We start from the raw sequence: 15,805 nt of genomic DNA, 5'->3' as shown, positions 1-15,805 counted from the left end.
AAGAAGTTACACAAGAAGTAGATGACCTGAACCTCTTAATAGTTGTTTTTGAGGTGAACTTAATTGGGTCAAACCCAAGAGAATGGTAGGTTAACTTTGGTCAAATAATTCAAAATTTTCAAATTTCAAATATTTTTTTCGAGACGAGTCATTACAATATATGTATGCATGTGTGTGTGTGTGTGTGAATAGAGTCAGGTTCATATGGCCTAATGGTTCAGCATAATATATTTTTTTATTAGTTTTGGATTATTTTAAATGTTAAAATTTAAATGCCAATTAAAAATTTAACATGAATTTTTGTAACATATAAAATCATTTTTGAAGAAAGTAAACCTATAGAGATCCAATGAATTATAAATGAATTTTTAAAATTTCTTCCTTTATGTGTAGTTTGGTGACATACTTGTTTTTAATTTTTTTTTTTAACATACTTATGTGTAATTTGCATATGTTAAAAAGTAGTCAAAATTTGTTTTTAAATTAGCTATAAAATTAAAAAAGAAAAAAAAATTATAAGTAAAAAATTGCACACAATTTAAAATTATATCGGATTTTAATTTTTTTAATTTTTAATTATTTAATATGTTTAATAAATTCTATAATCCAAATGGATTCAATTAATAAACTATTTATATTTATATCTAGATAAATATTTAATAAATTATAATTTTTATTAGTTAATATTTGACCAAGTATATTATATATAATTAGATAAAAAAAATTAAAATAAATAAAAACTAAAAATAAATAATATTATTAAATAACACTATAAAAATCTAATGTTGGATAAATAAAATTTGATTGATTTGACGTTAACTTGGTTGTATACTTTATATATAAATTTTTTATTGGGCCACTAAGGCAAACCATTATGGTCATCTTTACATCAATTCTGCTCCTATTAGTTGGTCGGTAATCAGGTCGAAAATATGCGCTTACTTTTTTTATTACTTGAACCCAGCCAAAAAAATAGGAAATGTTCAAAATAATAATAATAAATAATAAATAAAAATTCTCTTTTCATTTTCGCCGACACATCAATACTACGGTTGCCTAATGAAAAAGAAACATTAAAAAATGGGAAATTCCGAACTCATCTGAGAAGCCAATGATATCTAGAAGCAGACAAGTCATGAAACGCCCTGATGCCAAACCATTTGGTAAAGGTGTTTAAAAATGACTTTTTATTTTGTTTTTCATTTTTTATGATAATTTATTTATTTTCTCACAAAATGTTTATTTATTTATTTTTGTTCGTCATTTTTCATTAAAAATATTTTATATTAATAAATAAGCTTGTTGGTTTACCATTTAAAAATAATAAAAATAGAAAAAAGGCTCGTTGGTATTTTCAAAAGAACGACGTATAAAGCATTTTAGTCGAGCAATAAACTGAAAATACCAACGGTCGTACATACCGCATCTTTACTAGTTTAAACATTGACTCTTTGGTCTTCCCTTACACTGCTTCCTCGAAGCCCTTTTTCTAGATCGCTTTAACCCAGACAAGGAATGAAAGACAAAACATGTATAGTATATATATGTGTATGGTAATCCTGTTCAGATAGTGTCTTGTCTGAAAGACTGCTAGAGATAGAGGGCTCGAAGAGGAAGATATTGCACATTCAAGTAATGGGTTGGGGAGCATTTCTTGAGCTTTTTGCTAAATTGTTCGATGTTCTTTCCTGGTAATAGGATCATCTTTGTTTTTTATTTTTTGTTTTTTTCGGAGTTTTTCTTAGCTGATCTGAATTCTGAAGCATGGACGTTCAAGGGTTTTGTGTTTTATTTCATTTATTCATTAAAAAAAATAAACGAAGACATTTTCACGCTTTTGTTTTTGTTTTCTGTTTTCCCTATGATTATTTTTGTTTGATTGTGGGTTCTACTCTTTACTCAGTTCTCTCTCTCTCTCTCTCTCTCTCTCTCTCTCTTTCTTTTTTGTTTTTGATGTGCAGGCCTTCCTTTACTCTGGTCTTTCCTCTGTAAGTGGTTTTTCCTTTCATGGTTCTTCTAATAATTATATTTTCTATTTCTGGGATTACTATTTCGTTTTGTGGAATTATTGTTTCCTACAATTTTCTTTTTGCTTTCGTGACCATAGAACTGACAGCAGAAAATTCTGTCTTCAATATTAATATCTTATTTACAGGTTTGCTTCTGTTCGAGCAATAGAAACTGATTCAGAATCCAAAAATCAGCAATGTCTTTCTTTCTGGGTTCTGTTTGCTTTGGTTAAAATCTTAGAGTCTGCCCTTGCAAATCTTTTGAAATGGTAAAATGCATATCTACAATTTTTGTTAATCTGAAATATTTTCTGAATGCTGGTTGCATTAAATAATTTTGTTTACTCATGAAGATGAAATTTATTGTGCAAAAATGACAAATGGATCAGTAGCTTGTATTCAAATGTTCTTGTATAGCACTTGATGCTTTTGTCGTTATAATTTGCTCCGTTATATTGGATTAGGTTGGTCATTAAATTTCATATTTAATTGAAATGTGTCTAGGGTTCATTGCAAGTATAACCTACTTTTTGTTTAATATAAGGAATTTCTTAATCGCTATTGTAAGTGTAACAACATTTACCCATTTGATGTTGTCTTGGGTTGGAACAAAGAGAGGAGTTCTGTATTTCTACATATTGATGGATCGATTTTATGTACTGTGTATGCTTTATGTTGTGATTTCATCGCCCTGGGTGTTCATTGTGTAGAATTCATTTTGATTTGCTGTTTATATTTACATATTCGCTACTAATCCTTGAAATTGTTTTGGATGTCAGGTTTCCTTTCTGGCCTTACACAAAGGGTGTCATCACTGTTTTGCTAGTGATACCATGCTTCAGTGGTGCTTTTTATGTCTACAGGCAATTTATTAGGTCCCATATTTCTGAAAGTCCACTTGTATGGAAATGGAACATCTTTTCTGTTGACTCTATCCCAAGGGGAGAAAATTTAATTGCAAGTGAAAAGGAAGACTTGGTTAATGTGGTTGCAAAGAACATTTTTGAGGTTGAAGATGAACCAGAGAGACACATCTTATATCAGGTGGGCTTTTATTCTTGTCTGCCTATCTGTGTACTGATCTTTTACAGGCTAATATGTATTTCTTAAGCAGTGGGGCTGATTTATATAGGAAACTAATAATCCTAGCACATCAAGGGCTTGAATTCCCATAAGTTTTCCGACTATTGGTGCAATTAGGACTTTAATCTGTTTTTACTACAATTTACTTTATCAGTGTCTTTCATATATTGTTTTAATTTTTACCTTAAGAGGAGTACAAGTATTATGTTCTTGGGAATATGTACCTAGGACATGATTAAGCATAGGCCACTGCATGAGATTGTCACTCTGTGTTGTACCAAAATGTTGGGCCAAATTGATTGCAAAGCGACGATTGGAGAAGACTATAAGTAGATCTCTCCATTTTTGACCAGCAGCTTTCTATAATTTCATACACAATTAACATCTTGCATGCTCGAAAAGTTGTGGACCTTAACCCCCCCGCCCCCCCCCCCCCCCCCTCTCTTCTAAATTTCATTATTTATTTTAAATAAATCGGGTTAAGAGGACACTTGATGAGGAAAATGCTTTCATCTTCTATGGTTGCAGGGAAACTCTGAATGTGCTTATGAAACAACATTAAGGGAGTTTATTTGTCCTGTAAGTGCAAAAAATATTCAGAAGGAATGGTGTTGTGCTCTTTGTCTGGTAAGCACTACCAGTAAAACATGTTTGTCTATACATGTTAAGGGGACTAAACACAGAGCCAAAGTAGAAGAGTTAAAAGCCTACAAAAAGGCCAAAAAGAATGGATACAAGTCCTCTTTAGTGACGAAGAGACCCAATGGGATAATTTTGCTTAACCAATTTGCTTGCAGTCTTAGATCAATTAGATTCTGTAGATGGAGAAAGCCAGATCCTGGATGGAAAAAATTAAATACCGATGGATCTTTGGATCGAGAAAATGCTAGTTTTGGAGGTTTGCTTCGTGATTTCGAGGGTGAACCGTTATGTGCTTTCGTCTCTAAAGCTCCTAGAGATGATATTTTCTCAATCGAACTCGGGGCTATATGGAGAGGCCTAGTTCTTGCTCTGGGTCTTGGGATTAAATATATTTGGGTTGAGTCTGATTCTATGAGTGCTGTGAAAACCATTAATAATGAGCAGTCTTATAATCAGAAAGCAGATACCTGTTTGAATAAGATTTGGGAACTTCTTAAGAATTTTGATGACTATGAGATAACTCACTCGTGGCGAGAAACTAATAGAGCAGCTGATTATCTTGCAAAGATGGTTATTTTGGGAAATGATGTTGTACTTTCACCAGTCAATTTTCCACCAACATTACGGAGTATTATCAAGGCTGATGCTCAAGGCACGATTTATTTAAGGGGTACTTCTAACTCCTAGTTGCATGAGAGACTACAATCACACTGTTTGCGGGGGGAGGGGAGGATGAAAAGAGATTAAAATATGTTACATTAATAATTCTTGATAGCATGGGATGGTTTTTCTCCTAAGTATCCAAACATGACGAAGCTGGTAGACAATGTTGCAAGACTATTATGGTTCTGCTTTGTTACAGGTGGTTGGGGCAGAGTCAGTAGTAGGAACTTGCCTTTTGTTAAAGAGAGATGAGGTAACTATTCATTAGACCCTTGGCATCTTGTCTGTAGTAACCCAGTTGAAACGAACAAAGCTACCGAATCAGGTTTCTGCATTCTCATATTTCTCATTTCTAACATGCAGCTGGATTTTTGTTCTCCAGGATATGTAGTGCTTGAATTTGATTTATGAGATTTTAAGTAGGCATCTCTTTTCTATTCTGTACTTGTATATATCCTATCTTACAAAACAATGACACGCCAGATTAGTTATTCTCAGAGTAGCTCTCTTTTGCTTATCTTGTATTCAGTTACTTATTCAGTTTTACTTTGTTTTTTGTTGTCATATGGCATCAGGAAAAAACTACATGGCGTCTTATTTTAGAGGGGCCCTTTTTTTTTTTTTTTTTTTTTTTTTATATATATGTATTATTAACAATGTAATTTACAATCTGGTCTAGATCTTATATATAGAATGTGAAATATAATTTCTCTTGATGAATGCACTCTTGTATTAAAATTAACATTTTTTATTTTTATTTATTTATTTTTTGTGATGCCAAATTGTATGATGAGGAGATTTTGATGTAGTCTGTTAAGTGAAATAGCTTATTAGTGGTGGTAATTACTAGAAAATTCTAAGTGAATGCAGAAAACGGAGTTCGACAGCAATGGATTCAATAGATATGGTACATACTGACGGCCAAAAATCAAAGTAAGGACCACTTTAATGTAAGCCTATGCAAACAGTACCAACTGCTATGTAATAGCAACTTCCAACAAAACAATAATATAATGATGCTACAGATACCATTTTACTAACATATTTACAACATATTTAATACGAGTAAATATGGATATATGTGTTATTATTTGATTTGTTTATATTTAAATATTTATTATTTTAAATTTTTATTTATCTTTTTTTTTGGGGAAAATTTTATTTATCTATTTATATAATATGTTTATTTGTTAACCAATCAAATATTAATATGGTGTACTTTTAATAGATATGTTTGTAGATTAAATCGTGCATATAACATTGCATATTAATAACTACACTAAAATTAAATTAATTAAGTCAATAATTTAAATAATGTTTTATTTTTAATTAATGTAGTTTACAATTTAGAATAATAAATTCTTATAGAAAATAATGATAATGTATTTAGACAAATTAATATTTTAATTAGGGGACCAAATATTAATATAAATAATTTTCTCCCTTAATTTTCTAAAATATAAAAAATACAATGGCTCCCATGCCAAAGTGTGGCTATGCCACTGCCTAAATGTTATGGAGTCAAATTACATGGGAATCGCCCAAAAAAAAAAAAAAAAAATTGGTTCCAAGTCGTAGAGAGAATTTTCCCAAACACTTGTGTGTTCCACTCAACAAACTAGCTTTATTATTATTATTATTCAATTCTTGCAATATTTGCTGTTTATGTGACTCATTTTATTGTTCGGTTTTTTCAGGCATTCAAGTACATATTTGAAAATTAAAAAAATATAAAAATTTGCAAACATTTTTATTGTTTTTTGTATACCATGTTAAATTAAATATATCAGAACTAAAATTTTTTTTGTTATATTTATAGGCGAAATGAATAAATAAATAATTGAGGACACGTGGACATATGTGCATTGTTATATGTTAAAAAAAGCTCCAAGCTTTGTGCAAAGACATACCAGTCCGCAATGTATTCCAAAAGGTATGCAATCAACCACAAAGTATTATCCGATTATAGATTTAATGCCAAAATTAGTCACCATTTCAAATTCCTATCCAAAATACCATCATTCCCCCATTTCTTTAAATGGACAGGCACCAAAACACACACTCATAAAAAAAAAAAAAAAAAAAAATTCGGCCAAAAAAAATAAATTTAAAAATTAAAAAAAAAATCCAAAACATATTCCTATTTTAGTAATTCCCAGTAAAAAGAAAATTCATACCTTTATTTCCTGACCGTCAGATCACAATCGTATTAAAAACCTTCACTTCCAGGTGGGCTCCACAAGCACACGGTTTCCAATTATGAATCACCCTCCCCAACAAACACACTCCATGTGAATAAGGGGTCCCACATCCCATCATCATCATCCCTCCATCAATAATCGGACGGTCCAGAAACTCCTCAGACAAAATTCAAGCGTTGACATTAAAACAACCAACATTTCCCACAAAAAAAAAAATAAAAAAAATTTATAGAAATTCTGGATGGGCCTGCACATTCTTTTTGCAATTTTCTTCAACGAAAATAGAAAGAATAAAAAAAAAAAAAAAGAACATTTAAAAAAAATTATAAAAAAAAAGAAAAATAAAATTGAAAGTGAAATTTACCCAATTTGAGGCTTTCCAAGGAAACACAGGGGCACACCCTGCAAATCTTAGCTATTTTTAGGGTTAAAGCTTGTTTATCCTTTTTTTTTTTAAATTTTTTTTTTTTTTCCTGGTTCAGTTTCGAAGCTTCTTCGAGCTCGAAAAATTCAGTAATTAGGGTTAGGTTTTTCGATAATTTTGTGTTATAGAGAAGAAAAATAATAATAAAAAAAAGATCTTCCTTTTTTCCTCCGATGGAACAGGTTTGCAGCTTAGCGTTTCGGTAAAGTTGGTGGGTTTAGGGTTTCGAAGGAGGTATCATCTATGGCGGCTGCTAATCCACAGCCTTTGCAAGCGCGACCATTCGAGGAACACTTGCGGGGTCCTATACCTATCGAAGACGATGATGGTGAATATGAAGAAGGAGGTGGTGGTGGAAATGATGGTGATGATGGAATGGATGAGGTGGAAGAGAATCGTATAAATTCGGCGAATGTTATTGAACATGGAGCAATGGTTATGGCTTCGAGGACTAGTGAGCTCACTCTTTCTTTTGAAGGGGAGGTGTATGTGTTCCCTGCTGTTACGCCTGAGAAGGTACTCTGTCTCTGTGTCTGTGAATACTGATAAATTCTGTGGTTAATTGAGTAATAAATATGCGTGTGTGTGTTTGTGTGTGTAATTAAAGTAATTGGTTTTCATTGATTATGCTAAACATCGAAACTGAAATCAATCAAAATAATTATTGGTTGAATTGAATTTTCCTTTCTTCGTAGGTGCTCATGGGTGTGCGCAGGATAGTATATTTTGGAGGGAACTTAAAGAAATTTTCTTTTACTTTCTTCATTCGGATTTTGGTTTGATTATTGTTACTGGAATTCTGCTTATCCACAAAAAATAAGAAAAATTTTAAAAAGAATATGATTTTGTGGATTTTAATTTTTTCAAAGTTTTGTTTGGGAATTTTCTGTTTATATAAAATTTTATTTTATTTTATTTTTGGGTTGGGAGTGTTTAATCACCTTTTTAAGAGCTTATGACTTTTTGGCATATTCATACTGATTTCACTATAGTAAATAGTATCACTAATTTGTTACTATGCGTTGGGTAATGAATTTTGAATTGTATTCTGTCTCTGTTCATGGATTATGTAATTTATTGGTAATGAATTTTGAATTGTATTCTGTCTCTGTTCATGGATTATGTAATTTATTCTGTGTTTTCATCTGCTTGTAAAGTGTGGATAACTGTATTTTTTAACTACTCATTTGTGAAGCAATATGAGGTTGAAATTTTGCATTTTGGGAATGCAATTGTTATCTGTGTTCCTTTCGGTTCTTTTTTTAAAGCATTTTGCAAGCAACTAATGCATAATTTAGTTTTTAATTCCATTTTTATTTTTGTGGTACTTGGATTCCATTGGTTGCTTCATTATACTAATTGGACACTATAATCAGTCAGATTGTTACAACCGATTTTAAATTGGATAGTTTAGTTGACTTCTAGCCTTCTTCTTTTGGTAGGTTTGCTAGATTAGAGTATCTGAAGGAATTCTTTTATTTTTTTCCTCTTTCTGTTACCTTTTCCTTCCTTTTTTTCTTCTTGATTATACACAACAGGTGCAAGCAGTGCTCTTGCTTCTGGGAGGACGTGACATACCAACTGGTGTACCCACTACCATTGAAGTACCTTATGATCAGAATAGGGTAATGAACATGTGACAATTATTGATTCCAGTTAACAGCATATCTTCTGTGCTTATCTAACTGTGTTATCTGCTACAATCTCTAGGTTGTAGGTGATACTCCAAAGCGCTCAAATCTCTCACGAAGAATAGCTTCCCTGGTTAGGTTCCGTGAAAAACGGAAGGAGAGATGTTTTGACAAGAAAATTAGGTATACTGTACGTAAGGAGGTTGCCCAGAGGTATGGTAAATTTAACTTTGAAAGGAAAAATAATAATAATAATATTAATAAAAATTAATGCTTTTTAAGTTTGATTGTTTTAAATAGTTTTGGATGTTAAGTTATTGAATGAGGTTGGGTGCGTGAATATCTTAATTAATTAAAATTTAACCTGTAATTAGAATTTAACATAACTGGGGATCGGTATGCATCTGACTAGATCAGCCAACTTATGTTCTTCAGTTGGGTCAACTGTTTGAATGTAACCTTGTTGTTTCTGGAATCCATCTTTTTCCTGACATAAAATTAGAGTTTCAGCTTGACATAATGAACACATAGTATTAGTGTATCAGAACTATAGCATGCATTGTTTTCATTCTTGAAATTTTTTATGCATGTATTTATTCCTTATGGTGGTTGCTGGCAAATCATCTCTACAATCTTTAATGTTTTGATTACCTTGCGGAACTGAACTAATTTTCTATTTTTGGTTCTTACCCTTGGAGAAACATGTTTAGGTAGCTACATGATATCGAAGATTTTATACCATTGAATTTTTACTCCGTGTAATTTTATAACTGATTATTAGGACTATTGTTAATTTGATTTTGATGCACTCATATGATGGTATCCACATTACTACAAATTTTTCTTAATGGAATTAATGGCATACCTGAATATACAACGTTGATGACACATTTTTCTTTTTTCTTTCTCATTTGGGTTTTGGTGTGTGCTGCATTTCATATGTTCACATGGATGTCTCTCTGTGTTTTTGTCATTTGAAGTTTTTTTCCTAGATAAATCCCAAAAGCAAATGCGGGTTAAGACTATGGAATTCTTGCTTTTTCCTTGTACTTAAGGGGAACGTACCAAGGGCACCTTTTTTTTTTTTTTTTTTTTTTTTTTAAATTAAATTTATTTCCTGTAGGAAACTTCTGCATATCTTAAGTGTATGATGGAAAAAATATTTCTAAACATAAGGTGATGTCATAAAGTTAAGTTTCATTTTTGTTAGGATTGAGTTAGAAGCTATAAATAGAGAGTGAGCTTTTGTCACTTAAAAGTCCTAGTTTGAAGTCATTAGAGTTGCAATGCCAAAAATCCAAAAATGCTGTCTATATTCTTGTTGTTGCCAAAAAGCTGAACGTGGCATCATTGCTTTTGTTTTGCCTTTATAGGATGCACCGTAAGAATGGGCAGTTTGCCTCTCTGAAAGAAAGTTCAGGGACTTCAAGTTGGGATTCAGCAAAGAGTTGCCTTCAAAATGGCACTCCTCGTCCCGAAACTGTGTGAGTTAGAAGTGCAATATGGTTTTGATTTCAGCCTTTGGATTACAATTTATTTTAATTAAGAAATTTTAGGTTTCTGTGTAATATAATTTAATTTTCTTTGCCTTTCGTGCTATGTTTTCCAGTTTGCGAAAATGTCAACACTGTGGTGTTAGTGAAAATAATACTCCTGCAATGCGGCGGGGGCCAGCTGGACCAAGAACTTTGTGTAATGCATGTGGTCTTATGTGGGCAAATAAGGTTTGTTTGTGGTTTTACTAATATGCCTTTGTGATGGTCAGGCTTTTTTAGCATTGATTAGCAAGTAGTTGATCAGTCTTTAGAGTTTATGTAACTTGGTTATCTTGTTTAAAAACCCTTCTGTCCATCTCATTTTGCATTGCATGCACAAGTACATAGACTTTAATTACTCATCACAATAGAGTTGTAATAGCAGGTGGTAGTCAGATAGATATGGTTAATGCAATTTGGTAGCTTAACTGACTCTGCTTTACTATACTTAGTTACTTTGGAGCCCAGGCTCTTTACGCACCATTTCCAATATATGAAAAGGCATATTGTTATCAGTGTGTTGTTCCATAAAGTGTTTTGCTGAAATTCTTGGGGAATGAAGGTATTCAGCCACCAGGAAGCTTTCCTTTTTAGGTCTTATAGTTCTCAAAAAGTCCTTCATCCAATAGCATTCACTGTTTCAGTTGCTCGTGTGGTGGATATGTTGATTGCTGCCGGTATTAAATGCAGGTGTTAGGTGATATGTAGATTTGACATTTTCAGTTTCCAATTACTACTCTTCCCATTTTGTTAGTCATCCTGGCTATGATAATAACTATCTCTTATTCTACGATATTAAATATTTTTTCTTGTTATAATAGTAAATATCTCTCACAACTTGTCTTCCATTCTAATGCATGTATTTTAATCATGCATTTAACTCAGCCATATTTTTGTTGTTGCTAAGTTCTGTATAACTATTTTCTTAATCTATTAGTCATCTTTTTTTCTTCACCAGTTTATTGATTATACAGGGAACATTGAGAGATCTCAGTAAGGGAGGAAGAAACCTTTCAATGGATCATATAGAACCTGTATGTACAACATTTTGTCTTTCAGATGTGTATTTCATTTCCTTTATGTCAACAGCATCTTTGTATAGCCTGTGAACCAAACCATTTACTTTGTGAGAGTAAAACTTGTGGGCCTCCTTTCTACTTTTGTATTAACTTTTAATGAATGCATTGTCTATACGGTAAAAGAACTGTCTGAAGATTTTATTTTTAATGTGTGCGTACAGTGTTTTGAGTGTGTGGATGAGGAATATTTTTTCCTTCAAGGGTAGGGCCAGGGAAACTAAAAGCTTTTTAGTTTAACCTGATTTTTATATGTTCTCTGCTCTAGTAGAGGGTCCTGACTTACCATGGGTAATGTGGTTTTAACTTTATCACAAGGAATAAGAATTATGTGTATCAGATATATCTGGCTGATACTATTTATCTTCAAAATAGCAGTTGAATTATGTGTATCAGATATATCTGGCTGATACTATTTATCTTCAAAATAGCAGTTATTTACTACCTTTTGTTTTATAAGATTGTTTCTTTGATATAATGATGTGAATCGGTCATGTAGGAAACTCCACTCGATGTCAAGCCTTCAATTGCAGAAGGAGAATTATCAGGCAACCAGGATGGCCATGTATTGTTTCTCTGTTACATGAGCAGACACTTTTTAAATAAGGTGCTAAGCTTGCTTCATTTTCTAATCAAATCTGTGGTGCATGCAGGGAACTCCTGAAGATCCTTCTAAGACAGTTACTGAAGGATCCAATGATCCTTCTGTCAACCCTGATGAGGAAGTATGTTTACAATTCAATAGTTGCCCCCAGCCTTTTGATGAGATCTTTTCCATTACATATTACCTTATTTGAGTTCTTTTTTTCTGGATATACTTATTGGTTGCCAAAGGCATTGTTTAGTTTAACATGGAATGAGGTTAAAGCTATTGATGCTTTGACTGATGTTTTCTTGTTGCCGAGCAACTTGAGCTTGTCAACAGATATGATTAGGATTGGGAATGTGAGCTTGGTGATAGAAAGATACACCTTTTTGTTTAGGTTATCAATTTTTTCTCTCATCCAATAGCTCAGTTTTTATTATATGTTTGAAGTTCTGTCTTGGTAACATTATAAACAATCTGGTTTAATTTTAATGCATCTTGTAAGCGTTTTCTTGTTATCTTCGCAGAAGATGGAATTTGCAGATTACAGTTGTAGAATATTTATTTTTTGGGCTAGAGAAATTTGTGGATTTTGAAAATGCTCCTGGCAAAGTTCTTTCTCCACCCTTGTGGTAAGGAAGGGTTGGTGAGTGCCATAGCTGCTCTTCTAGTCAGTCAGTCCTTTGAAAGCACAGGTTAAAACAACTTGGTGCAAATTCAAAGTGTCCAAGTGTCTTTCGGCTACTATTTACTTGTCATATTTTGTTTATGTACTAGATTTACTGAGATGGTTATTTGCTTAACTGTTTTTTTTTTTTTTTTTTTTTTTTTTAAAAAAAACTAATTGTATTATGAATTCTTGCATGCTGGGATTCTTTAATAAATTTATTTCGTTTGTTTCATAGCTATATATGTGTATAAAAATTTTTGCTAAAGAAGGGAATTGTGTTGCCTGATGTGTGCCCACATTATGCTGGGGGATAAGAGCCCACCATAGCAAATCTGTGTACACACACACACACACATATATATATATATATATACCTGTATATATATTTGTGTTGTGTATGTTTGGAACAAACAATGGCTATTTACCATGTTTAGATAATAAAAGACAAAATGTGTCAAAGAATCCCTGAAAATTCTCATAAATAAATATTCTTTGATATATATATTTAATTTGTTACCATTGACTTGCATTTACATGTGTGATGCAGGATTTACATGAAGCTGCTGAAGATCTTACAAACACCATGCCAATCGGACTTGTGCATTCTTCAACCAATGATGAGGAGGTAAAATATCTAGCCTTTGTAATTGATTCATATAACATGCTGTAACTGTTGTTGATAGGGGTTTGACATCTATGTTGGTGCTATAATATTGCATCAGAAGCATGCATAACTCTCACATTTAAGTTCCAAAGATGATTACACAATGCAAGATATTTTATCTCTCATTAATTCTTTCGGGACTTATCCAAAGCGTTTTTTCTTTTAGGGTATATATTTTCTTTTAATGATTCCAAAGAGAATATTGGATAAAGCAGTTAAAGCATCTTTGATTGATTTCCAGTTTCTCCTAAAAATAATTACAGTTCTGATATTGAAGTTTTGGGACCTGCAGGAGCCTCTGGTTGAGCTTGCTAATCCTTCAGATACAGATATAGACATCCCTGCTAACTTTGATTAGCTGATTGATGCCAGGAGATTTGAGTAGTTGTTGGGTTATGTCACTTTAGTTTCTCTGTGTCCTGCAATGTACAGGGTTGAAGTTAATGAGCCTTGTAAATTAAGGACCTTTAGTTTGAGTTGTATCTACCAAACAACTATGGCAGATCCAATGCAGCGATGATAATTTGTCGCTGGAGGAGACACGCTGCTTGCTTTTAGCATACCTTACCTGGTGATTATCCGTGGCGATATCGATGCTGGTGGTCCATTTTGTATGTGTACAAGTTTTAGGAAGTATGGTTGGGATATTGACCATTCTAAAATGTATAATTACATTTTTATTTTTATTGAATGGTTCCTTGCATTCCTAATGGATGGAATAGCTGATCAAGTACTTAGAATGTTCTGATCACAGAGAAACCGTTGTCTCATCCCAACAGTGTATAATTGGTTTTTATTAAAAGCTAATTGTTGTATTTTAATATTGGACAGGAAGGACTCATAGGCAGTGTCAACGAAGACTCTTGAACTTTCTTTATTTAATTGTTATCCAAATAGAAGATATGCTCCGGTACAAAATGACAATAATAATAATTAGTTGATTAGAAAAAAAGTTGGTGTTTCTCTAGATACTGATTTCCTTGAATGTACAGATTTTTAATCGCCCAGCTTTATACTACTTGGCGATGTTTCAATTGTAAACCACCCAACGGATGATCTTAACTTTTTGTTTGGTTCCTGATGAGTCAAACTAGACATGGTACCCTAGAACGACATCTAAATTATGAAACATATCACAATGAGAAATGTTAAATGAGATATCTAAATTATGAAAAATATTACAACGAGAAATGTTAAATGAGAAATGATGAAAATATGTATATTCAATTTAAAATTTGATAAATTTAAAATAAATTTTTTTAAAAAAATTTATTATTGTAGTGAAATTTTATAAATTTAATAGAATTTGTAAAGAATTTAATAAAATTGTAAAGAATTTAATAAAATTGTAGGGATGGGGAGATAGAATTATAGATTAGTATTTTTATTTATAATTTCACTTTTAAAATTTTTTCAAATCTATTAAAATTTAATATTTTTTAAAATATTTTAAATTTAATGATCCTTTAATATTTCAGATTTCAAATACTTTTATACAGTTAATTGAATACACCTTCTAAATTATTATTATTATACAAAATCTGTAATAAAAATTTTATAATAATATGTATTTTTTTTTTGAAAGCTATATTTAAATTATATTCAATTTTTTTAATCTCAGCATTCTGTTATCAATCAAGCATATAAAATCAAATTATATCTTTACAAAAAAATTTAATAAAATAAGCAAATCTAAAATAAAAATATAATCTTATTTATTTATAATATTTAATTAAAAAAAATGAAGAAGAAGAAGAAGAAGCAAAAACATGTTCCTTGAAGAAATATAAAAACAAAGCCGATCCAGTTATTAACACCTAAGATATGAAAGAAGACGAACTTACCATGACATAATCATATAGCCAAAGTTTTGCTTGATAGCACATTGGGTGTCTTTTTATTTTATTTTATTTTTGTTTTTAATATAATTGTATATAATTTGTTTTTCATTAAGTTTATATAGTTAATTAAAAAATGTGGGTGATGAAATCTCGTCCAATTTAAAACCGAACTCGTTACAAAACGAGCACTGATTCTCACAATCAAATTTCAAGGCACAATCTCTTGAGCTTTCATATTATCACTCCAAGCGACAAGGGAATTTCTGAGGTTCTTGAAACCCAAAAATCCATCCTCCTTACTCGTTGTTCATACTATCTGGCTGAGCTTCCCAACTCAATGTTGCATCCAAACAAATGATTAGCGGAACAACGAATTTCATAAATTTTATAGTGAAGATATGTTATAAATGTATATAGTATTAATAACAAAAAAAATAATTAAAAAGAAAAAATATCTTTGAAGTTATTAGAAGAAAGTAAGAATATTTTCTTTTGACTAGAAATCTTCCCAAACTCCTATCAATAAACAGATGAATCCGGGTCAATGGAAATGTTATAATCAATTTTTTCGGTTACTCTATTTTTCCTTTTTCTACTTTTGTTCTCAACACACAAAAAACCTTTACATTCTTTTTTTTTTTTTTTTTTTTTTTTTTTCTCTTTTTATTTTATTTTGTTTTTTTATTTATTTATTTTTTGCTATTTTATGTCATAAATATAAAACCAAAGATAATTCCCAACTTCATTTGAACCTCTCTTATTTTAAAATTTTGTCTTTAT

The 15,805-nt window shown here is 31.4% G+C and overlaps 2 protein-coding genes across 4 annotated transcripts; both read left to right on the top strand.

The window, feature by feature from the left end:
• The first annotated feature begins 1,375 nt into the window (after positions 1-1,375).
• LOC107421324 (uncharacterized) lies at positions 1,376-4,813 on the top strand. Its single transcript, XM_016030544.4, has 5 exons — positions 1,376-1,691; positions 1,962-1,988; positions 2,156-2,278; positions 2,789-3,053; positions 3,621-4,813. Exons 1-5 carry the CDS (start codon positions 1,636-1,638, stop codon positions 4,419-4,421), a joined length of 1,272 nt encoding a protein of 423 aa, XP_015886030.3. The 5' UTR covers positions 1,376-1,635; the 3' UTR covers positions 4,422-4,813.
• A 2,084-nt stretch (positions 4,814-6,897) lies between these two features.
• LOC107421329 (GATA transcription factor 24) lies at positions 6,898-14,012 on the top strand. 3 transcript variants are annotated; one of them, XR_003056393.3, is made up of 11 exons: positions 6,900-7,538; positions 8,561-8,647; positions 8,733-8,866; positions 10,027-10,137; positions 10,263-10,377; positions 11,163-11,222; positions 11,764-11,829; positions 11,918-11,989; positions 12,378-12,496; positions 13,068-13,145; positions 13,477-13,539. XR_003056393.3 is itself a non-coding variant. In XM_016030549.4 (10 exons), the coding sequence occupies exons 1-10, from the start codon at positions 7,266-7,268 to the stop codon at positions 13,540-13,542; spliced, it is 1,062 nt and encodes a 353-aa protein (XP_015886035.1). In that variant the 5' UTR covers positions 6,908-7,265; the 3' UTR covers positions 13,543-14,012. The 3 variants fall into 3 exon arrangements, 2 of the variants coding, with proteins under 2 accessions (XP_015886036.1, XP_015886035.1); XM_016030549.4 differs by lacking the exon at positions 12,378-12,496 and having other exon boundaries at positions 6,908-7,538; positions 13,477-14,012; XM_016030550.4 differs by lacking the exons at positions 11,918-11,989; positions 12,378-12,496 and having other exon boundaries at positions 6,898-7,538; positions 11,764-11,871; positions 13,477-14,012.
• The last annotated feature ends 1,793 nt before the right edge of the window (positions 14,013-15,805 follow it).

The sequence above is a fragment of the Ziziphus jujuba genome, chromosome 5 (genome assembly GCF_031755915.1).
Source record: "Ziziphus jujuba cultivar Dongzao chromosome 5, ASM3175591v1".
Classification (NCBI taxonomy): Eukaryota; Viridiplantae; Streptophyta; class Magnoliopsida; order Rosales; family Rhamnaceae; genus Ziziphus; species Ziziphus jujuba.
The sequence above is the reverse complement of the archived record's forward strand: the minus strand, read 5'-3'. Positions and strand labels throughout refer to the sequence as shown.